The 25,029-nt window shown below is 41.3% G+C and overlaps 3 protein-coding genes across 4 annotated transcripts; 2 read left to right on the top strand and 1 right to left on the bottom strand.

Moving 5' to 3' along the window:
• The first annotated feature begins 2,436 nt into the window (after nt 1–2,436).
• Nucleotides 2,437–12,061, top strand: LOC103462095 (lactadherin-like). Of its 2 annotated transcripts, none has more exons than XM_081605067.1 (10): nt 2,437–2,642; nt 5,555–5,680; nt 5,764–5,895; nt 9,102–9,215; nt 9,333–9,514; nt 9,588–9,743; nt 9,834–9,978; nt 10,399–10,583; nt 10,697–10,852; nt 11,263–12,061. In XM_081605067.1, exons 1-10 carry the CDS (start codon nt 2,567–2,569, stop codon nt 11,404–11,406), a joined length of 1,416 nt encoding a protein of 471 aa, XP_081461193.1. In that variant the 5' UTR covers nt 2,437–2,566; the 3' UTR covers nt 11,407–12,061. The 2 variants fall into 2 exon arrangements, with proteins under 2 accessions (XP_081461193.1, XP_008402840.1); XM_008404618.3 differs by having other exon boundaries at nt 2,439–2,642; nt 10,381–10,583.
• Nucleotides 12,062–12,244: 183 nt separating this feature from the next.
• Nucleotides 12,245–14,911, bottom strand: LOC103462094 (uncharacterized). Its single transcript, XM_008404617.3, has 4 exons — nt 14,773–14,911; nt 14,203–14,380; nt 13,895–14,115; nt 12,245–13,760 (listed from the first exon to the last, which is right to left on the bottom strand). Exons 1-4 carry the CDS (start codon nt 14,794–14,796, stop codon nt 13,455–13,457), a joined length of 729 nt encoding a protein of 242 aa, XP_008402839.1. The 5' UTR covers nt 14,797–14,911; the 3' UTR covers nt 12,245–13,454.
• A 7,744-nt stretch (nt 14,912–22,655) lies between these two features.
• Nucleotides 22,656–24,928, top strand: mibp2 (muscle-specific beta 1 integrin binding protein 2). Its single transcript, XM_008404615.3, has 8 exons — nt 22,656–22,917; nt 23,313–23,403; nt 23,608–23,656; nt 23,851–24,040; nt 24,125–24,196; nt 24,291–24,397; nt 24,481–24,572; nt 24,648–24,928. Exons 1-7 carry the CDS (start codon nt 22,892–22,894, stop codon nt 24,564–24,566), a joined length of 621 nt encoding a protein of 206 aa, XP_008402837.1. The 5' UTR covers nt 22,656–22,891; the 3' UTR covers nt 24,567–24,572; nt 24,648–24,928.
• The last annotated feature ends 101 nt before the right edge of the window (nt 24,929–25,029 follow it).

Genomic DNA, 25,029 nt, shown 5'->3' on the forward strand with positions numbered 1-25,029 from the left:
CTCATTGGTTCACACGTACAGATGACGTAACGCAACTGATTTTACGGGTTTTTAAAGATACCTTCTAAACACTGAAGCTACCTTTGTCAGTTTGTCAGAGACTGGCAAGGAGTTCTTCTGTAAAAAAAATGTTGCAGCGAATGGTAAAATATCAAAATTTGTGTTTCGAGTATTTTTTCTTTGTGTTTGATAAACGTGCAATACAATTTGTAGCACGTGTGGGGAACGTGAGCTTTGACGCCGTTACATAAGTTTGCACCTTCGCCTAATTTGCATACGTAGCGTTTATCATCAGTTACTCTTGCTCATATAACATTAAGAGCGAGTCCTCAGTGAGTTTTCTGAGTAGATTTCACTGGACATCTTACATGGCACAGACTGGCGACCTGTCCAGGGTGTACCCCGCCTCTCGCCCGAAACGTTAGCTGGAGATGGGCACCAGCACCTCCTGACCCCATTAAGGGACAAGGGTGCAAGAAAATGGATGGATGGATGGGTCTTGCATGGCAATGTCAAATGTTACTTGGTTATTATTTTTCACTCACGGCATTGTAATTGTGTAAGGTTTAATGCTGCTTTTTTATTATTTAATTTAATTGTGTGTTTTTTTTTAGATCATACAACCTCTTAATATTTATTTTGGGGAATAAGTCAATTTATTTGACAGAAGTCAGTGTTGCAACTTCGATATAACAGCCACATGATGGCGACAGAGTTAAACAAGTGGCTTACTCTGAAGGTTAAGTTGCAGATTTTATTTTATTTTTGTTTTATTGAATCAACAACTTTTTTCTAAAAGAACATTTCCCAACAAGAAGTAAAATTTCTGAAAAATCTGTTCTCATTGACATTTTACTTTTTTTTTTTTACAAAAAAATCATCAACAATCAGTTGGAAAATCTTAATTGGCATTACAGCATGCCAAATTAATTGGCATTCTAATGGACAATTTATTATTGGTGGTCTGCTCCGAATCAGTGGGAATGCCGCATTGTCTATGATTCTTATGGCAGACCAAGCAATAAATGACCTCAGGTAGCTTAATGCTATACAGGCTGGCTAGAAGGCCCTCATGAGCACATAACTTCACATCCAAAATACAAATCTCAAAATGCATACTTTTAAAACAAATAGATGCAATTTGGGGGAAACATTTGATAATTATTTAATTTAATGTAGATAATTTAGTGATTTCTTCATACGTCATTGTTCCAGTCTCATTCAATCCTCTCTTGTCCTGCAAATAAATGTAAATAAATGAGTCTGAGCTGGTGGGTGTGGTTTCACCTAGAATTGGGCTCCTAAATCAAATTCTGCTAAGGGCTCTGTACATATAAAATGTCAATAAGTACTACTTGCACAGTTTTACTTAATTTTGAAATTCTATTTACGTATTTTGTTTCCAGCTCATTTAAATACAAGTGCATTTTTGGGATGGATTTTAGCAGTCATCTAATTAGTGCTCCTGACTAAAGAAAGAAGAGGCCTTAGAAATAATACAGGCTGGGTTCTGTTCTATTCCAGCTCTGTTGGCAGCACTCAAAGCTGAGTTTTCCCACAGGGATTAGGTGGAAGTACTTCACTGTTTCCCTTTTTCAAAAATTTCCACAAGTGTGGAGGTTGGTGGTGGGGATGGTGAATGACAATTTATTAGTACGCTTTCTGACGATTCGTCTGACTTTTTAATGCCTATGTGTGGAGCTCTATGTGTCATGCAGGTCTATTCACGCACAGTTATCAGAGGAGTAGCCTTTGGGGCCTTCAGCCCTCAGGGATACACACTAAAACCAAAACCCTACTGCTGTCATGACACAGAGGTAGAGAAGACAAAGCCAGTGTGTGAATGATGTTGAAAAGTCATGAAACTATTAGGAAAAAAGTGATTTAGTTTCTCAACTCCTCCATCTCATATCCACTTGCCATGTTGTGTCATGCATGTTTCCGTAGACATAAACAAACAATTACATACCCATTTAACTATGGCATATGGTTTTTTTTAAGGACCACCATTTTCATAAATAAATATATAAATAAATGTTACAATGCACTGAAGCCACATTCATCTTTAAATTCACATTCGTAAAAAAAAAAAAAAAACAAACACATTATCAATATGTACCTGTCAAGGGGTCAGTAGAATAATGGTGCATACTGACCCTCCTGGTCCCCCCATGGTGGCGCCACTGGACTTGTAGTAGAATTGATGTCAGTGATTGTAATTTATGATCACATGTTGCAGAGAAACGATTCTGGAGGATTCCCTTTTTTTAAAGAATTTCTTAAACAGAAATAATGTTGGAAATAATAGGCAAAAAATCTGAAAAAATATTGGACTTTTTCCTCTTCCAAGCTCCCAGTACTATGTCACAATGACGTCAACTCTACCGGGAATTAGCCAATCAGAAAAAAGATCCCAGGTCTCTCGCTGGAGTAGCTAGTCCGTCTGAATGCTGATATTTCCGACAGCACTTTAAAGCAGCGCTTGTTGAATTAAGGGTGACGCGCAGAGCTGTAACCCAACAAAACTCATCGGAACAAACATAGTAAGGGGGGGAAAAAAGCAATTATGAAAGCTACAGGTAATATAACTACAGCGGCTTTAGGATCCTTCCTTCTGCTGCTTTGCGCGTGTTCAGCCAGAGGTAAGTCTTCTCCATAAATCTGAAACGACACGTCTCAAATCAGATTTACTGTCTTCAAAACTTCTCGTAAGATTTTATAGCTTTTGGGTGTTGGCTCATAGGAACCTTTCTGCAACTGAATGTAGACTCCGTCAGAGCTTTTTTCCCATCGTAACATGTTCTCCTTTTTCCGTCGAGATAAAATATTTTTCAATAGAGTAAAAAAATAATAATAATAATAAAAAAAATGAGTCTGTTTGCTTCCTGTTTTTGTAGCCTATAAGCCAAGGTATTAGTATATGAAATTAATGAATGAAAACAATAGTTTTTTTCAGACGTTTTGCTGAATGAGGCTAAATTATAATTGATACACAAGTTAAATCCTTCCTTTAGCTACCAGGTTATTATTGTCATGTATGAATGATCATTAAATGTGACTTAACTCTGTTATTACACGCACCACTGTTATTACTCAGGTCTATTTTGTGCAGAGGTTTTTGTTGTTTTTTTTGTAGGAAACCGGTTGGTTAAATAAAGGCTGGCACTGGAGTTGTGTGGTTTGTATTATGCGCCATTGGCATTACACTGCAGGCTACACAATGCTGTGCAAACATTATGATTCATCCCCCTATGTCCGTACAGTCTGCTACTAAACTTGTGATCTTTCAAGAAAAGCCCACAATAAGTATTTCTTCAGTTTTTTTGTTGTTATTTTGACATTGACAGTTTTTTTAAACTCTTTTTTTTCCGTCCCTACCTCTGAACATGATGATATATTGATCAGTGTAGTTTCAATAAATCATGAAAGAGAGCAAGTAGAGAACAAATGGAGTAGATAAAACAAAAACAAAACAATCTAACAGTAAGAAAGATCTCAAAGTTATGTTGACAGCATAAAAATGGCACTAACACGTTAAATGTTTCTGCTAATCAGCTTTTTTTTTTGCCAAACTGTGTTGTTTTTGGTATTAGGGTGGGGACATGTTTCCCTTATGTGATAATAACAAAGCATTTAAAGATTTCATTTAAATTGATCCATTGATAATGTGTTGTGTAGGTTCAACACTGGTATTGCTTATATTCAGCAGCCAAAGAAGTTCAAGAAAATCCATAAAGAGCACTGCAGCATTAGAAAGAACATGTGTTTTGTATGCTAAATAGAAACAAGTAAAGAGTGACCCAAGGCACTTTCCATTGGCAAAGATATGCGCAAACAGAAAATATATTTCCTGTTTTGCTCTTTTATTTTGTAGTGTTTACATTTCTGTGACTGCTTTCTGATGTCGGAGGTTGTGCAGATGGTGCAGGAAATAACACCATATGTGCTCCTGTCTGGAACAAGCAGGAGCCAGCTGACCTCTCACCTAACTTCTGGCCAGCCTGCGGATGTGCCGCTGACCTGAAGGAATTACAATGTGCTGGTCAGCTTTGTGGCCACCAGGTGCTTTGGCTTACTCGAAGAATCGACCTCTTTCGCCGTCATGTTCTCATATGCGCCCTTGCTCATCAGCCACATGTTGGTCAGGTGTATCCTCGGCTTCTCCTGAGCCGCGGCACTGAAATGTTGTGTAACTGCTCAGAGTCCTGAAGGAACTGCATGCTTCTGTCCAACCCAGCTAATCCCACTAGATCCTAATCCTGAGGATAAACAGAGTCGGTCGTCTCTGACGGGTTCGCAGAGGCGAACTAAACTATTTACAAATATTTAAATATCTAAAAGTTATGATTATTTATTCATACCTGTCTACACATTTTTGTCTATTGTAATTTTTATGTTTAATTTCCTGTGGGTTTTTTTTTTTAATCAGTTGAAACTACAGGGTCTTTGTGGTGTCTTGTAGACTCAGTCAATGTGTCGAGCTTTGAAATGTTTTTCTCGCCTTTTAGTGCGTACACGCAATTTTTCCGTAATTATTGGCTTCATTTACAAAATAAATAACATATCTTAAAATAAAGCACATCAGGCCACAGATCAGGACAACCTTGTTTCTGGATCAGTTTTGTCTTTTCAAGGAATGAAAAGAAATGAAGTGACCAATCACTGCAAGTCAAATATTCCTTGTGTGTGTGTGCATGTGTGTGTGTGCAAACTCTGTGACTAAATCTGTTTCTGACTGTTTGTGTATTACTTAATCCGAACTTCAGATAAAAACAGGTAAAGTTCCTGTTTAGATTTACAGGAACTTCACTTAACCTGTAATATAAACACTTACAGGTTAAAAAAATGTAGAGATGACTTGAGAAATTGCCTGGTGACCGAAATCAGCTAAATATTTAATCTCTGTAATCCTTTTGCTTTTAGTTTTGGAACAGCATAACCCTGTTTTGCAGTTACTGCTCTGTTGCACGTGGCATTGTGTTGCCTCTGCTGATAGCATTTAATTAAACACTCCCCCCGACAGAAAGGTTGAAAATGATGTTATCAATGCTTTTTTATTGTCTTCTTTTATTATGAGTTTCACATAAATGAAGCACAATGGGCTGCGATCAGTTTTGGCACTTCAAAACTTTTACTAAATCCATCGTCATGGGAAAATCTTATGGCCAATTTGAGATCAGGCGAGGTTGCTTAAAAAGTATTTCTAAGAATAGAAACACTTTGGCTTGTTTCTGTGTTATTAAGTGAGTCAGACACCATTTCTTAACATTCATAGTTTTGGTCCCTAGGTTTTTTTGCTGTTGTTGTTATGCAGGCAAGTTACAGCAAACCTAGAAGATAGCAACTTCAAAGCAAGAACATTATGCAAGCAGTAGGATTATAGTACTAAGTCGTAAAATATCCCATTTGTTTCTCTTTAATAAATGCACCAAAACTAGAGCAACCAGTAGCAGCAGCATATGTTGTAATTTTTTATTTTATGATCATTGTTTGCGAATTGTTTTCTCTGCCAGTTCTAATCCTCACGTTGTCCGATCTCCTTCTCATGTTTAAGGTGACTACTGCGAGGTGAACGCCTGCCACAATGGAGCGACGTGCGTGACAGGAGTGGGAGAGGATCCTTTCATCTGCATCTGTGCAGACGGCTTTGGTGGAGACACCTGTAACCTGACGGAGACAGGTAGAGTAGCGAGGGCGAGTTCTGCTCGTGAACCCATGTGTGGCAAAAGACTTAAGAGATTTTACCCGTTCTCCTTCCTCCAGGACCGTGTAGTCCTAACCCGTGTAGGAATGACGGCTCCTGCGAGGTCATCGCTCCGACCAGACGAGGGGATGTTTTCAACGAATACGTCTGCAAGTGCCAGCCCGGCTTTGAAGGAGCGCACTGCCAGATTAGTAAGTTGCAGCTGCCTTTCCTTCGCTCGCTACTTTAGATTGGCATTACAACTCCAGAGTTGGTTTTTGCTTTCCCTTGAGATATTTGAAGGGCTTTTAAACTACCTAGTACTGGCATGGATCCTCTGTTTTTTAGGAAGACACTGAAAAGCATTTGTAATAAAAAAGAAAAACTTGTTGTGCAAGTGAAATGAATATTAACTTTTGGTGCAAAAAAACTAAAATAGTGCAGTATGAAGCGAAGGCTGCACATTGCCGTTCATTGAGATCTTCTCGGAGTGCTAGCACAACATCAGCAGTGAAAGAGATGTGCCTGCTCAGGAGATGCATGAAAAGGTCTCATTCAGTGGGATTCTGTGGTGTTTTTGTTTGGCTAATCAGTGAAAGCCCACTCTAAGTCTCTTAGCATTCAGATGTCCTCCTCTCAGGGTCAACACTTCATCTATTTGTGCTTAAGCTTGACCCAAACTCATGAAGAATTTCAATTACCATCTTGGCATGCAATTACTGTAGAAACAGATGTTTTATTTGTGGGAAAAAAAGGGATACTTTGAAAACACACATGAAGGAAAAACTCAAGAAAATACTCAAAACTGTAGAACTATTTATATTTAATTTTTTCCAGAGGTTCTATTGCTTTACTGATGAGATACTTTAGTGAATGAGCCTCCCACAAAGCCCACTGTCTGACCTAATAGATTGCAAAGCAACTTTGTTGTTTGAACTGGTCAAACCTGTCCCATCTAACCCGAATAGATAAAATCATAGCATGGACTTAAAACGTAAGCATTTCTGGTCATTTTTATTGTAATCCGCTTTATTCCAATACCCAGAAAAAGGTTGAATAATAATGATGAAAGCAGCTGCAAGGATCCACAGCTCAGTTGGTAGAGTCTGCAGAGGACAAGGGTTAGTCATGTTTTCCATGAATCTGGACCTTTTGGCAGAGTGGGGCAAGACTGTTGAACTCCTAAAAGAAAATAAAAATAATAACCTTTTTCCTCTCATCATTCAAAGCAGCACTCATTTTAAAGTTTTAAAGTAAACGAACAATCCAAACACATTATACAACATGGCAAAGGCTTCAGCATGGTGTGTTTATTGGTTTTTCAGCAGGGTCAGGGAGGAAGGATGAAGCTAAATACATAACAGTAATTTGTTAGAGGCTGCAAATGAGTGGAGGGGAAATTCAGTTTTGAGCAGGATAACAACCCTGGACATTCAGCAATAGTACGGTTTATTGGAATAGCCTCCCATTCAGCCTAATTGAGCTTGAGATATTTTGGAAAGAACAACAGGCAGAAATGTCAGACATTAGATGTGCAAACCTGTTGGAAATACACCCTAAAAGTCTTGCCAGTGTGTATAGTTGTAATGAAACGTGAATAGGTTTAAGGGATATAAATAGTTTTACATGGCACCATACGCTAACCTATTTTGGTGTCTGTTTCTCAGCCAGATCATTTGTAAAGCATGTAAGCTGCTCTGAGCCAGTGATGTTGCAGCTACTCACACATTTGTTTCTAAATTGTGACCAATCCTCTTAGCATTTACAGGAATAAAACCAAAACAAAGTCACCTGGCATAACGTCAAATGTTGTCTGCTTTAGTTTGAAATCCTCTGGGTGTTAGGGCGAATGGGGGCAGTTACAGTTAATGTTAGGTTTTAATATTGGCACACCTTGCCAGCAACATGAATAAAATATGTTATTGGATGCTTATTTTATTGCATAGAAGAAAAACAGTTGTCATTTTCTGGTGTTGCTGTAACATTTGCCTTGCAGGGGTTCAGAAAGTGTATTGATGGGGTGTGAGGAATGTCTGATGAGGTATCTTTGAAATAGATCTAGATAGAGGGCAGGGACACTGTGATAACCACAGCTCCCCTCACTATCCTCTGCAGGGCTCTCCCAGAATACCACACTGAGCTACAAAACACACAGACCAGGACTTTGGAGTTTTACATCCTCGTTAACATTCAACCCATTGGATCAAAAGAACTGCCCCATGGTGATAAAAAGAAATGTCAAAATTTTAGCATGCAGAAAGTATTACAGCCACATACTTTTCACTTTTTTAGTGAATGAATTTTATTTTAAAGATAATATCTGTTACTGTTTAATTTGCCACATTAGCCCAATCTTGTGAGTTCCAGTCTTGATTCGTCTAGAAATTAAGACTCATACAGAAAGTAGGATTTATTAATAACCAATCAACTTTATAGTAAGGGCTGGACAGTGTTGTAGAGAACAGACTAGTGTTGTTGGCATTACAGCTTGAATTAATAGCAGTTGAATAAACCTTTTTAATTTCTGACTACACAGTTTTTTTTTGTTTGTTTTTTTTTTTTGCCAGTTCCGGCTCTTTGTACTTCACGCATTGTTTATTGTTCCGTTGCCATCACTACTGTTACTAGGACATGATCAAAACAAAAACAATAGTTAGCGTTATGTGCTTTTGGAAGACTTAAGTTCAATGATCCAATAACAGCCATAGTTACTCATGTCTCTTTTTGTGAGAATTACTTGCCAGCCTTGGACATAGTCCCACATGCAAGGCATAAGCAACCAATAGAAGTAGAGTTCAAGAAATGAAGCATAAGCAGAAAGTAACTTTATGTTCATAAAACATGCCTGCATGCATCTGTAGACTGTGATTCAGTGGGTCGTTTTAGTTCGGAGCAGATCCATTTGTGTACAACGACCTGGTTCGGTTGGAATGGGTTCTCAGTCCAGACGTTCAGGCTTCCAGGTCAGCGTAATCTGTCTGTCGTGGTTGAAGTCACTCATGTGCCACTGACCCATCTGTCTGTAGCAAGGGTTGTTTGGGTTGTTCTGACCTGTGAGCTGCTTTCCTGAAACATGTGACCAGAACACCTGTTTGTTTACTCACCGGGTAAGCAGCGAAGAGGGTGTAAACAACGGCCTCCATCGCTACCAAAATGAAGTCTCTACAGAGAGTTTCATGGCGTCGTCGCTCCTCTAGTTGCCGTGTAAGAGTGCCATCTTGTGGAGATTTGGGTGCATTGCGTAGAAATTTTGGCACAGGATGTAACTGCAGACATGTTGTGTTTCTACTGGGGATGAAATGAACATCATTTATTCCAGTTGTAATTGTCCTAACCACTCACTGCATCAAATGTCTGACAATTATCATAGTTTTTCTGTGTTGAATATTTTCTTGCTGTGTTATTGGTTTTTTTCCAGATGTGAATGACTGTGCCAAAGATCCTTGTAGAAATGGAGGAACCTGCCGGGATCTCGACGGGGACTACACTTGCCAATGCCCGTCTCCGTATGTCGGGAAGCAGTGCCAGCTACGTATGCTCACCAGTTACACTTTCTGCATTTAAAAAAAAGAAAAAGACAATTAATCAAGCGTAAGCTCTGAGGAAGAGAAATATAATTTGTGAAGCTAAGTTGATGTTTTCATCCTAGGTTGCATTACCCTGCTGGGTATGGAAGGAGGAGCCATTGAGGAGTCCCAGATCTCTGCGTCCTCTGTGCACTATGGTGTTCTGGGTTTGCAGCGCTGGGGTCCCGAGTTGGCCCGACTCAACAACCAAGGCATTGTCAATGCCTGGACGTCAGCCAGCCACGACAGGAACCCCTGGATTGAGGTGAGACAAGTGAAGGTGAAGGCTTTCAGGCGTGGGACAATGAGCCTTCGGTGTAATCACAGTTTGTCTTCAGATTAACATGCAGAAGAAGATGCGTCTGACGGGCATCATCACCCAGGGAGCCAGCCGCATGGGCGCAGCAGAATTCATCAAGGCCTTCAAAGTGGCCAGCAGCCTGGATGGAATCAGCTACGTCACCTACAAAGGAGACGGCATACGAAGAGACAAGGTAGTTTTGTTTAGCAAAACTACCATTTATTTCTCATTTCCTTCAGCGAACTCAATTCTTTCTATTCCTCCTTGTGTTTGTGGGCGGCAGGTTTTTGTGGGGAATGCTGACAACGACAGCACTAAGACCAACCTTTTTGACCCTCCCATCGTGGCGCAGTACATACGCATCATTCCCGTCGTCTGTCGCAAGGCCTGCACCCTGCGCATGGAGCTGGTGGGCTGTGAGCTAAATGGTAAACAAGCGGGAAATGGTTACATATTTCATTGATCTGCTTTGTAAAATGCGGGCCTGTGAAGATGGTGTAAAACTGCAATGACTGAAAATCTTTTCAGGAAAACAGAGTAAATGTAAACAGGTTTTAGTAATTTTGTTCTCTTCATGATCTGCGTTTTGCTACTCTCTCTTTACCTCTTTTGATTCCTGCTTTCTTTTTTATAACGACATGGTGTCAGATTGGTTGAAATCATCTGCGGCGGGACCTTTAAAAGCTGGATAAAGTTGATTCTCCTCTTCTTCTGGGTGTATTCACTTTCTTTTTCCTCTCTTTTCTGCTCTTTCACTTTATTTTCCCAACACACCCCCTTCCCCATCCCGTATTTCTTTTTCTTTTTTTCGTTTTGCTTCGGATTCACAGTTTATTCAAACACGGCAGGTTGCTCCGAGACCCTGGGAATGAAATCTCGACTCATCTCAGATGATCAGCTTTCAGCCTCTAGCACTTACCGCACGTGGGGGATCGATACCTTCACCTGGCACCCTCAGTTCGCCCGGCTGGACAAGGCGGGAAAGACGAACGCCTGGTCTCCCGCTCAAAACAATCGCTCCGAGTGGATCCAGGTTAATAAAAAAAATTCAGCGATCGATGTTGGTTTGATGGTCGGTGCCTTTGAATCCAGTTTAATCGGAAAAAATCTTACTGTGTTTTCTTTATTCTTCTGCTCGCTCCTTAGGTGGATCTTGGTAAAACAAAACAGCTCACAGGCATCATCACTCAGGGTGCCAAGGACTTTGGGGTGGTGCAGTTTGTTTCAGAGTTTAAAGTCGCATACAGCAATGACGGAGAGTCTTGGAGCGTCGTTATAGATGGAAACACTGGCAGTGATCAGGTCAGACGTGTATAAATACTTGAAATGTTTTTCCATAACACATTTTTGTTCTGTAAATCTATCACTAATATTGGCACCTTTGGTAAAGATGTGTAAAGAAACAGAAAAAATGCACCCTGTTTCAGCTGCTTTAAGCTTTTTAATTATTGCTGTAAATATAGTTACATTTACATAAATATTATAGGTGTTCTTTTCTGATTTCTGAATTTCAATCTTCTCTTCTGAAACACCTGTCTGGTCGTGAGCTTTTAGACAGATGTTGCTGCTCAGTCTGATAAGGGTTTAACTTTTATGAAACTTCTGTTTCAGCTTGATCATAATACATCGGCTTCCTCAAGTGTTTACCTTAAAAACCTGAGCAGTTATTTTTGCTTGATGCTTAAAAGTTTGGTTTGAACTCTTATCTGCAGATTTTCCAGGGAAACATCGACAACAACTCCCACAAGAAGAACGTGTTCGAGCCGCCGTTCTACGCTCAGTACGTCCGAGTCGTTCCCTGGGAATGGCACGAGCGCATCACTCTACGCATGGAGCTGCTGGGCTGCGATGACTAAACCGCTGATCTTCCCTCGTCCGTTTCTTCCACGGAACGTGGATCTCATCTTGCTGACGCTCTATGGAGACGACATCTCCCGAGTAGTTTGGACATTAACACTCATAGCACTTTCTCGTTAGTGACTTTTTTTATGTTTACATGGCTACATTAATTGACATTCCAGCCTTTTGGGGAATTACAAAGCACTTATTTGATTAGTTCTAATTTTAATAGCTTTGGACCGTGTATATATATACATGTATATATATATATAAATGTCTTTCATTTGGGTAATTTACAGCCTGAAAGGATTTGACATGGTTTTTAACAGTATGCAGAGAACAAATGCTAGGCTCCATTTTGGCGATCTCCGACTTATGCAAAACTTGCAAAAATATTTGAGGAGTTGTGAAACATAGTGCGAGTATTTTTTTTTGTTGGTATTTTTGCCCCAGAAAAATAGGATATCCAACATTAGATAGCAGAATTGGTTTCTCGATTGATGGTTTTTGTCATTTACATAATTTTCTGTTTGTAACTGCTTTAATGTGATATGTACAACAAACACGAAATATATTGAAAATATTCAAAAACAAAAAAAGATTGTTCAGTTTTTTTGAACTCCTTGTTGGTCTGGAACTAAGATTGTTAATAAATGTTAAATATAAACTCTTCGGGTGTGTGCTGTGCATGTGTTTTGAAATGTGTCACCCAACTGTCATTGCCTGGCGATTTGAATCCTATTCCTTCCTGGGGATAATGAATTGCGATGAGTCATGGAGCGGTGGAGGCTGCTTCCTCAGGACCTCAGCAGTGTAAGGGGCTCATCACCAAAAAGCAACGCTGAAACCAAGGTAGCCAAGTGAAACTTTGCAATTTATTTCAGGAGTCTCACTTGTATGTTCTTTTACACTTATTGCCTCAAAAACTAACCTCGAAATGAACTAATCTTAACAGAAATTAAGTCAGTCCTGCATGTGTTTAATGCATGATTTCATTCTGCAGAAATGTAATCACCCCTCTATATGTGTATAAGGTGTTAGACTTGATGTTCTGCAGATTTTTCTAATTTTGTAAGGTAATTCCAAAAAAAAAAAAAAAGCAAATCCATATATACAAATCTAAAAAAAAAAAATAATAAATGAAAAGTAAAAACATATTCACACATTTGGTGATCTTTATGGTATGAGAAGATTTTTAGAATTATGAATAAATCCATTGTTTAACCATTTTTAAGTCAATACAACCTTTGACATGCTGCAGTGACACACAGAAACACCCAAGGTTACCGTTAAACATAAAACATTGAAAATGGTTTGAGTTGAGTCATGTTAGGAAGTTACTTTGAATGAAAAACATTCAGGTTGGACAAACAGCTGCTTGATAATAACTGGTGCAGCCGTTAAAGGAACAGCAGTAATAGATTTGTCCCGCAACTGAGTATGTGAGGGTCAATCTTCACTCTCTGGTGCACAAATATTCAATTAAGGACCATCTCTCTGCAGTGAACAGTACAGATCTTATATCTCCTGTTATGACAGCTTTCACCTCTCACAAGTGTGACATTTTATGCTTGGGGGGGAAAACCACTTTGCAGTGCAAACAGATGCTTAGTGTAAGAAAATCTCCCTTCACCCTTGAGGCTGCCAGGTTTCGAAGCCCTTGTGTATTTTGAAGTTATTCCCATTCGAAGTATAACAATCTTGATGTTTTTATAAGTCTAAAGTGGCATGAAATTTGAAAACGGTTGTGAAATGCAAATCTCACTTTGGCAGCGTATGTAGTGCCGTAAAGTGTTTGCACATGGAAGCAGTTAAGATTTTTGCCTTGACTGCTGAGATTTTGCATTTTTTGATACCAAAATGAGCCTCCAGCAAGTACTCCAGTGATTAACTGGATTTTTGACAGTAAAAGGTTTAGGAGGAAGTAGCCTGGGCCAATAAAAAAAAAAAAAACGCTGTTAGAAGCAAAATATTCCTGCACTAACAGATCCAATGACTCCAATCATGTGCAGCAATGAAGCTAACTCGCGTCTTCTTCTCGAGATCAACGAGAAATGTCACATTTCTACACGAACTCTGCTTCAAACAGAACCCTCTCGATTTTCATCCTGACCTCGGTCTTCTTTGAGGGACTCAACTTTTTGAACATTTTCACCAGGTTCATGAAGTAGAACTCGTCACAGTCTTGAGGTTTCTCCAAGTTCACTTGCAACATTTTGTCCCGTTTGGTCACGGCCAGCTGACCAAACGTTCCCTCTTTCTCTGCAGCATCCTCGCCGATCGCCATGCCCAACATATTGCTGCGCCCTTCCTGCTCCGCTCTGCTCAGGGAATCCAGAGCCATGTCTTCACTCTCGCTATCATGGATCTCCTGCAGAGACATTTCCACCAAAATGAAAAGACTAACAATTTGAAGTGATACTGACAAACATTGAATGCAACATCTTAGGAGTCCAACTGATCAATCAGAAGTTGCCAGAGCATTGGCTGACATCATTTTCTTACCATGAAAAATGAGGAAACAGCTTTCTCTCCATCAGTCAGTTTTTTGGCTCTGTTAACTAGTGAAGCCCCATCCTGTGGGTCGTCGTGGTTCTTTTGCATCTCTTGGCAGAACTCGATGTGTTTGTTGAAATCGTGCTTGCTTCCCAGCATGGCTATGCAGTACAGACAATGGTAGTGTGGTCGTTTGGCACAGTCCAGTCCACATTTATGGATTGTGTACTCTTAAAAACAAACCGACAAAAGAGAGTGTTGATAAAGTACTGTAAAATATGTTCATTTACTCCCTTGAAAGGAGAAAAGAAGATTACCTCCAACATGACAGGCTCTTTTCAGGTGATACTCTAAATGGAGCATGACTTTGGAGCGCTTCGCAGGCTTGAAGAAGGCCGGTGTGCAAAAGGGACAGTGATACAGGCCTGGGAAGCAGCAGGTCATGCATTTCTCCACAATCGGGAAGGTCATTCCTCTTTGGATGGTTACATGAAGCTTTAAAAAAGAAAACGAAAAAAGATGATGTGTCTACATTAGCAATTAGCAAAACTTGGTGACCACAAGTGCTTTGAATGAAATGCGAAATGCCTGGTCGCCAAAAACAGAACCCCATACACCACGCATGGACGCATGTTATTTAGAATGCAGAAATCTGCGCAAATTAATAGTGCGCCGCAGAAAAGCTTCAGAATGATACAAACCATCCACATTTACAATAGTTAGGCAACACGTTGAAGAGCAGGCAGTACAATAAGCAACCACGACTTGGTGCAAATGCACCTTTATTGGAGTAATATTTATCTAGCTACTGATTGAGGCTAACTCGGGAGTGAAGCATGTTACTCTTGAGGTACAAATCTATATTAACTGCAAGCATATTTCATTACTTGTCGAGGTTGAGTGTCTTCCATCTTTTCCAAAAGTTGTTGTTCTCGCCTGCTTCTGTTCTTCTTCTTCTTCCTCCTTCTTTTATTCTACACTGGTCAGCGAGTAGCTGAACGGCGCAGTAGCTCCACCTTCTGGCCAGGAGTGCAGGTTAGAAAACAAACAAATTACAAATGAAGTAAAGGCTTGACAAATTTAGTTTTTGTGACAAACTGGTCTTATGAACGGAATACAGTGTGTGTGCGTGCGTTTGTTTGAATTTATTTATGCTGCAAGTGTATATGTTAGGTTACTGTCATTAAAAAGTGTTATAGCCCGCAGGTGGTGCGTTCACGATCCAGTCCAACACGAAGCAGCAATTTACCATATAAGCGGAATGAACATCGTTTTAGAAGAAGAACCCCCTATGTTGTCTTTATCAGTAAATCTCCATGGAGTCCTGCTGCTTGTGTTTATTTTCTTGGTTGTTACAAAACCACAATGTCACATGATCAATTTGTTCTCTCTATTAATTTCAGTATGTTATTTTTACTGGACAGGTTTTGTTATCATCCCTTCATGTACACTGCAGGGGATTTCAGCATTTCTGAAATCACCAGCTCTCCTTTGAATTCTGTCAATTGAACCTTTTGCTGACTGTGTTGCCAAATTGTTAATATTCCCTACCTAACTGATCTGTAAAATTGTGTTTGTATTTGCCAACATTTGATTAGATAGTTTTATTGTCATTGTACAAAAGTTTTTGCTTAATACCTTTTGATTAAATATTCAATCCATACAGCTGTTTTCCAAGGTCAAAATAGGGATCATAATTGATCCATCCATCCATCCATTTTCTTCCGCTTATCCGGGGTCGGGTCGTGGGGGCAGCAGCTTCAGAAGGAAGGCCCAGACTTCCCTTTCCCCAGCCACTTCTTCCAGCTCCTCCGGGGCTCCCCCGAGGGACACGGTCGAACGCCTTCTCCAAGTCCACAAAACACATGTAGACTGGTTGGGCGAACTCCCATGCACCCTCCAGGACCCTGCTGAGGGTGTAGAGCTGGTCCAGTGTTCCACAATCAGGACGAAAACCACACTGCTCTTCCTGAATCCGAGGTTCGACTATCCAACGGACCCTCCTCTCCAGGACCCCTGAAAAGACCTTACCAGGGAGGCTTAAGAGTGTGATACCCCTGTAATTGGAGCACACCCTCCGGTCCCCCTTTTTAAACAGGGGGACCACCACCCCAGTCTGCCAGTCCAGGGGAACTGTCCCCGATGTCCATGCGATATTGCAGAGTCGCGTAAGCCAACACAACCCCGCAACATCCAGAGCCTTAACGAACTCCGGGCGGATCTCATCCATCCCCGGGGCCCTGCCACCGAGGAGCTTTTTGACCACCTCGGCGACCTCGTCCCCAGAGATTGGAGAGCCCAACCCAGAGTCCCCATGCTCAGGTTCCTCAACAGAAGGCATGTTGGTGGGATTGAGGAGGTCTTCGAAGTATTCCGCCCACCGGCCCACAACGTCCCGAGTTGAGGTCAGCAGCGCACCATCCCCACTATAAACAGTGTTGGTGCTGCACTGCTTCCCCCTCCTGAGACGCCGGATGGTGGACCAGAATCGCCTCGAAGCCGTACGGAAGTCTGTCTCCATGGCCTCTCCAAACTCCTCCCACGCCTGAGTTTTTGCCTCAGCGACAACCCGAGCTGCATGCCGTTTCGCCCGCCGGTACCCGTCAGCTGCCTCTGGAGTCCCACAGGCCAAAAAGGCCCGGTAGGACTCCTTCTTCAGCTTGACAGCATCCCTCACCGAAGGTGTCCACCAACGGGTTCGAGGGTTGCCGCCTCGACAGGCACCAACAACCTTGCGGCCGCAGCTCCGATAGGCCGCCTCGGCAATGGAGGTACGGAACATGGTCCACTCAGACTCAATGTCCCCCAAATCCCCCGGAACGTGTTCGAAGTTCTGCCGGAGATGAGAGTCGAAGCTCCGTCTCACAGGGGACTCCGCCAGACGTTCCCAGCAGACCCTCACTACACGTTTGGGCCTGCCAGGTCTGACCGGCTTCCTCCCCCACCACCGGAGCCAACTCATCACCAGGTAGTGGTCAGTGGACAGCTCCGCACCTCTCTTCACCCAAGTGTCCAAGACATACGGCCGCAAATCTAATGACACGATGACAAAGTCAATCATCGAACTGCGGCCTAGGGCGTCCTGGTGCCAAGTGCACATATGGACGCCCTTATGCCTGAACATGGTGTTCGTGATGGACAATCCGTGACGAGCACAGAAGTCCAACAACAGAACACCGCTTGGGTTCAGATCGGGGGGGCCGTTCCTCCCAACCACGCCTCTCCAGGTCTCACTGTCATTGCCCACGTGAGCGTTGAAGTCTCCCAGTAGAACAAGGGAGTCCCCAGGAGGGGCACTCTCCAGTACCCCCTCTAAGGACTCCAAGAAGGGTGGGTAATCTGAACTGCCGTTTGGCCCGTAAGCACAAACAACAGTCAGAACCCGTCCCCCCACCCGTAGGCGGAGGGAGGCTACCCTCTCGTTCACCGGGGTGAACCCCAACATACAGGCGCCCAAATGGGGGGCAACAAGTATGCCTACTCCAGCCCGGCGCCTCTCACCGTGGGCAACTTCAGAGTGGAAGTACGTCCAGCCCCTCTCAAGGAGACTGGTTCCAGAACCAGAGCCATGTGTCGAGGTGAGGCCGACTATTTCTAGCCGGAACCTCTCAGCCTCGCACACTAGCTCCGGCTCCTTCCCCACCAGAGAGGTGACGTTCCACGTCCCAAGAGCCAGCTTCTGCAGCCGAGGATCAGACCGCCAGGGTCCCCTCCCTTGGCTGCCGCCCATAGCACAATGCACCCGACCCCTTTGGCCCCTCGGACAGGTGGTGAGCCCATCGGAAGGGGGACCCACGTCTCCTCTTTGGGCTGAGCCCGGCCAGGCTCCGTGGGTAAAAGCCCGGCCACCAGGCGCTCGCCATCGTGCCCCACCTCCAGGCCTGGCTCCAGAGTGGGGCCCCGGTGACCCGCGTCCGGGCGAGGGAAAACGAAATCCAAAGTTTGCATTCATCATAGGGGTCTTCGGGCTGCGCTTTGTCTGGTTCCTCACTTAGGACCTGTCTGCCTTGGGTGACCCTACCAGGGGCATAAAGCCCCAGACAGCATAGCTCCTAGGATCATTGGGACACTCAAACCCCTCCACCACAATAAGGTGGCAGCCCAAGGAGAGGATCATAATTGAGGGATCATAATTGATATGATCCCTATTTTGGTGCAAAAATCCTTCCAAAACTTTCTTATTCTCCCTTTAGTTGAGCTACAAGATTTTGACTGAGTGCTCCTTATATTTCGGGTTCCTTTGGTTTTTTACTGTTGCTCTCATGATGTTCTAAATATTCAATTTCAATATGTGTAAAATAGACTTTAAGAGCAATTTTTTTCTTCAATTTTTATTTAGAAGACATCCAAACTTTTTATAACAATGTGTTCTCCATTAGATTGACATTGAGACTGATCATAAAAAGGAAAACCTCACACAGCAGCCAGCAGATGGCGGTCAGATGTTGGAGAAGAATTAGACAAAAACAGAAGCTGAAAAAAGTCTGACGCAGGTAAAAAGCTTGAAGATGGCTCGCTCATTTTTAAAACTCTACAGTGTTTGTAAGTGAAAGGTTACATTCATGTTTAATTAGTCAACGTCGCAATGCAGTCGGCTGGATTTCCCTACCAGGCATAATTAGTAAATTTGACTGCCAGGTTTTGTCCAGCTGGAATAAATATATTTTAATCTATCTACTTTATGTTATTAAATTGTATACTTCTATGTAGTGGATTTTTTTTTTGTAAAAGTGATTGCAGTTATGTTTGTTGTGAATAAGCACCACTGAAATAAATTGAACTGAATTAAATTGACCTAAACAACAAATTAACTTTTTTTTTTCCTGCTAAATTTGGGGTAAAACATGAAGTCATTTTACATAACATCCCTCAAGTTTATGAGACATTTATATCAGGGAGAGTCCTGCATGGCACTAATTTGATATTTGAAGTAAAAAAAAAAGTGTCCTTTCAAAACAAATCAAGGCTGATTACTCACAGAGCCGTACCACTCTCAAAAATAGCAGTTACATCTTATATAACAGCGGCTGGAAAACACAGAGTTCTGTTGGCATAAAACAAGAAAGATTTGTTAAAGTTTCACATGAAGCCTTAACAAACCATTGAGAGAGGACTGAGGAAACGTCTTTGGAGAAATGTCTTGTGGCTTCACAGCGCCTGGAGTTCAAGGAGAAGATAGAGAAGATAGTGAAACTCTGTGAAACCGTATAAGTGCGTCATCTCATTTATATGGACATTTGTCCATAACTCACACTTTAGTTGCATTCCATAAACTTACACTGAGGCAGTTGAAAATCCCCCCATTCCTCCATGTTTGTAACCGTCATTGGAAATCAGATGTGCTTAGATTTTTTAGTTTTATATAATCAATGCAAAGCAAATTATGACCCATTTTTTTAGACAGAAATGGGAAACATATACACTGTGTATGATTTCACTCTTACAAATCAATTAATAAAAGTCTCTGAAACAGATCAAAGACGAAATAGCTTGTAATTACTTAATGAGTACATATAAAAAATTTTTTTGTCTTACATGGTTATTGATGCTTATCCCGTTCAGTCATCTCCTTATCAAACACAAACACAGCGTTATTCATTTTGCTGAGACACATTAGAGCCTGCAGCAGGATGCTTCACGTGTTTCAAGACAATTTGACATACAGCTGGGGATTTTTGCACTGCATCTTACACTCAGGGTAAAAATGTGCAGCTTAGTTCGTGTGTGTCATTTAAAGTAAGCATGGATGATTCTGCAAAGCTACATTTAACACTCCCTGCAGGGTAGGGCGTATTGGAGATGGATGCTGCCGCCTTCCTTCTTGGGGGATGGTGTCCGTCCCGGACAGGTCACCAGTCCATCACAGTGACACAGAGACTTGCCACACTGAATGCAGAGAAGAAAATGTGTATCATCAAGCTAACGTGAACAGGAACTGTGTGACAATACCAGCTGAAACAAGCCCCTGAATGCAGTATAACAATCCTCTCAAACATGCACTCTCACATTTCTACTTTTTCTTTCAGATTTAGCTCGAACAACGGCTAAGCGTTGCTTCGTTTGATAAAATTCAACTGCATCTCAGAAACTTTACATTCAAAAGGAAATTATATACCAATACAACACATATTTTAGGTATAGTTTTTAACTATCTACATCTAAAAAGAAAAACTTAATTTAAACTCCTCTGCAAAACTTGGTTTTGCAGAGGAGTTGGTTGTCCAACTTTGTAGTCAGAGATGAAACACATTTTTAAACCTTTCTGGACAATTAAACCAATATACCTTTAAGCTCCAGACTCAGTCAGTCTGCTTCAGATTGTCAGAATGAAAGTGTGCACAAACTGTAAAAAGAAAAAACTGTAAACCCCAGCATATAGGCAGCATTTTGGTGTAACCTCAGGAAACTGTGTCATGGGACTGGAAGTTTCCTTACAAAAGAGAGAGCAGCAAGCTGCATGGTGGTGAAGCAAACACGACAGCAACAGGAATGTGTTCAGACGCTTGTTTGTTTTGTGTCTGGCATCTTGTACGTGATGCTCATGAAGAGGTGCTGTGGTTTATTACACGTTATTTCCAAACCTTTGCCTGTTTGATCCAGACTATGATTTCAGCAATAAAATGATTGGTATTTTGTTTCATAAGTTCAAGGTTTTCTAGGAATGAAAACATTTGCGGTCCCAACTTACAGATGTTTTCTAGGGTAGGGCTATTATCATTGCCGCATACAACAACATTGACAGAAAATCAATAATGGCGAAAAACTCAAGTGAAAAGTGCGTCACCGTTTAGCCAGTTAGAGATCATGTCCTCACCGATTAGATTAGCGCAGTAACAACCGTGACGCTCAAAAGAAACGCACTTTATGTTCCCAGACCGGGTTCTAAAACGTAGTTTCATCTTTTGAAGTTTCCAAAAGGTCTTCGTCCAGGATTTCCTTGCATTTAGTTTTATCCGTCTTCTTGTAGAGTGTGATTAGTCCACAGCATGATGCTGCCACCTACCCGAGGGACTTCTTGTTGGCTCTCCTTGCCATGTCTTGGTAGGTTTGCAGTTCTGCCAGCAGATGATTGATTGAACAGTACACAGCTACTGGACTGATACTGAGGTTATGTCACATACATGTGGAATCTGTTCCCTAATGGTAATTGTTTGCACTGGGTTTTATTTAGGTGTGTCAGTGTAAATACAAGTGCACTGCCACACTTTTCAGATATTTGTGAGAATATTGCAACTATTTGAGTAGATTTCTTCCCGCTTCATAACTGTTTACTACTTTGTGTTGATCTATTGCATAAAATCCCAAACAAAAACATGGAAGCTTGTGGCTGCAATAAGGCAAAGTAGGAAAAAGCTTGAAGCCTGAACGCTTTCGCGAGGCACCGTCGGCAAAATCTGGTTGGATACATAAGTAGAACGTATGACGCACTGACTTTTTTATTTATTGTATTTACAAATTATATGATGTGATAAAAAAAAAAAACATCATAGTTTTCAATCCTTGCAGTGGATTTTGATAATGACGCCCAGATAAATTTGGAATATTTACTGTAATATACACAGTAAACGTGTATGAAAAAGCCTTGGTAATGCTTAAAGGACAAAACTAATGTAAAGCATGTGAGACTTCCAGGAAGATAGTTGGATAAACTGTCAAATCGAGGTCAGCGTACAGTATGGTAAATTGCTTGCTGCAAGGAGTTGCGACTGGGAGCATGAGTGGCAGAGGCTCTATGCAAATTCATTGAAAGACAAATACACAACCTTGCAAAAAAATTTTATCATTTAGATACAAATTAATTCAGATTAATTCAGATTTGCACCGGTGTGCAAATCTGAACTAACCCCACTTGTTAACCTCTAACTACCAAGAATCACTCAGTCACGTTGGCAAAGGTGACGATATTCATCTTGTCATGGTGGTTTGGAAAGGAGACGTGATTTGGAAGAAAAGGCTTCTTATGACTTACTGATGATGGCAACGTTTACGGCAGACTGATTCACTTATCTTTGGTCAGCTCATGAGATGCAGCGGGTTCAGTTTGAGATTTGTCAGTCAGAACCGAATCCAACCATTCAGGAGCATGATTAGCACCATATAACAAGCCCTCTCATTTTTGGGTAATTTAAACAATTTTCAGTCTGGGTTCTTGGTGAACTTTGTCTTCGTTTTGATTGCAAATCGTTAAGTGCAACCATTAAAATAAAATAAAAATAAAATACAGTATTCTGATAGGTGTTATTTAATTTATTTTAAGTATACACATATTAGGTTTCACCGTTTTGAAGGTCTCCGATGTCTTTTATCTATTCAAGTGTAACAATTTCCCAGAAGGAGACAAGAATTTGTCAACTTTGGGTAGCTGTTATTTGGCCTTCTTTCTAAAAACAGTGCAGATATTGTCTTTATAAATGTTTTTGCCTTGCTGGAAAGACATTGCAGAAGCATTTTGTGAGTCTGGCTGGATTCCTCTTTTTCAAAAACACTTAACTTATTTCCCAGCTCCTCAAGCCTCTTCTGCACCTACTAAACATAAATGAAAACTTCAGAAAGAATTAAGATGTCAAAAAACACGAGCTTATTGTTTTCCCTTTTATTTTTTTTAAGTATTCATCCATATTTGTGTTATTCCGTTTTCTTTTTCCTCCCTCAACCGAGCTGTGGTTTTTGGTGGGCGGAGCCAGTATGACCTACGAGAACACTCTCTCGTGATTGGTTACTCGGCAAACCTCAAAGTGTTTAAATATCCAATCGCGACACCTTTTTCAGTATGTGTGGAAGCAACGGAACAAGGAGGTTCTCTCTCGGTGGAAGACCGCGGTCCGAGTGACAGCTCGTCTAAGCTCTTACCCTACTCTCTAAACTCAAGTACCATGGAGGAATCGAGTAGTTGACGTTTCCTGCTGCAGCCTTTCTCTTAAGCTTTCTTCCCGTCAAATCATTGTGCCTCAGACCCGGTTTTTATTGACTCTGAACGACTGACTCAAGCTTTTACCATCCCACATCATGAAGTACATCATCGGCATTGGCGGGTGAGTCGAGATGCTAAGCTAGGCTAGGCTAGGGAGGCCTTAAAAGGACGGTGCACGTGGGACTGCGGAGTCATTGCATCCGATGAAATGCTTAACTTTTGTGTTTATGTTGGATGTATTTTTTATGAAATATATTGCTAACCCAACAATTAAGCATGATTGTTTTTTGTTCGCTTTTATTTACTATTACTTTACTATTATAACAAAGTAACAGATGGCTCTTCCGCTTCATTGAGTCATCCATTTCCTGGGATGCTTTTGCTTACGAAGTTCTATGACATGGACACTTTATTTTACAACATACCGTAAATTATTTTCTTAAATATTTTTTTAAAAAATGCATCTTTGCTATATTGTATATAAATGTCTTATTTTTACCTCTTTATCGCACGCAGCGTTACCAACGGAGGGAAGACCACCCTCACCAAGCGGCTGATCCAGGCCCTTCCCAACTGCTGCGTGGTACACCAGGATGACTTCTTCAAGGTGAGCACCGTTCCCACAAATGCCTCTTGGATTTTTGTAGTTCCTAGTCAACCTAAGGGATCAGTCTGAGTAACGCAAGTCAATGGTTTGTCTTTCCTTGCCCACTTGCATTCGTAGATGCAGTATAAACTATTCAACTTCCATATAGCATAGCGTAGGCCTAGCAGAATGTACCTGGGTACATCTTATCAATGTATGTTTCAGCCCCAAGATCAGATTGAAGTTGGTGAAGATGGCTTTAAGCAGTATGATGGTAAGCCTGGGTTTTTATGAAAGGGTGTTCTTTTTGTGGGCGCTTCTGTGTGTTTTGCTTAAAACTATAACGCTGTCTCTTTTGTAACCTGCATGCAATTTTAAAAAAGAACAAAAACTCAAATATCTGCTTTACTCACGCTGTTATTTTTTCCATGCACCTCTCTTTTCCTTCCCACCTGCCTCTCTGTTTAGTCATCACTGCCCTGGACATGGACGCCATGATGAGCACCATCTACGCATGGCTGGACAATCCAGTGAAGTTTGAAAAGTCTCATGGCGTTAATAACACCCTGGACACTGAGATTATGCCGAAGTCTGATCACAGCAAGGACGAGGAGACTCGCATCCTTATTGTGGAGGGCTTTCTGCTTTACACCTATCAGTAAGTCCTCAACTAAACTAAATGCGCCTAAAATAATTAGCTTGACCTTTGCTTAGAAATACTGATTGGCTTCTGTGTCTGCAGGCCTTTGATTGACGTGTTTAACCAGCGTTACTTTATGTCCATCCCCTATGAAGAATGCAAAAAGAGGAGGTGGTAAGTGCTCCACTACAGTGCTGAACTTGTGGTTTTGAAGTATGTCCTTTAATCATTTTGAGCTTGTTTTGAATTTTTTTTTTTATCTGTGCAGCTCAAGGAACTACAAGGTGCCTGACCCACCTGGCCTGTTCGACGGCCACGTCTGGCCCATGTATGAGAAACACACACAAATGATGGAAGAATCAGGTGTTGATGTCTGTAAGTATGGTTTTATTGAAAATATTGGACGGCCTGTGGATGTGCCGGTGTATAAAACCGTCTTGTTTTTTTGTTTTTTACAGTGCAGCTAGATGGAACCCTGACAAAGGAGCAGCTGTTCAACTTTGTCTATGGTGACATCCTGAATAAAATCCAGAAATCTCTCTAAACAAAGGTACTAAAATCATTTGACTGTCTGACGTGAAGTCACACAATCAACATAAGTTGCTGATTTGTTGTTCTGTTTCAGGTCAACTGATCGGCTAAGGAAATCACGTACTCAAAGCGCAACCAGAGGACCGTCTTGCCTTAATTATTTTCTTTTTTGCCTGGCAGTTTTTAACTTGCTGTCAAGATTTTTTTTAATTTTTTTTATACACAAAATTTTACATCATACAATGTTGGCATGACTTTTCATCTTTTCGTATTTATTGCTTTGTTACCGCCTACACTCCTAAGAGAGATGATGGAAATATTCAAGAGATGGTTGCACTATGCTGCATGTATCAATAAATGATTCTTCTGCCAAAACTGTAGTGTTTCTTCTTCTTCTTTTACCTGAAACGGTTTGTTCTCAAAGATCTGAAATTATAAAACCTCTCATCCTAAAAGTTGCCAAGTCAGAGGTCAAC

Source organism: Poecilia reticulata, chromosome 3 (genome assembly GCF_904066995.2).
Source record: "Poecilia reticulata chromosome 3, P_reticulata-male-v2, whole genome shotgun sequence".
NCBI classification, from domain to species: Eukaryota; Metazoa; Chordata; class Actinopteri; order Cyprinodontiformes; family Poeciliidae; genus Poecilia; species Poecilia reticulata.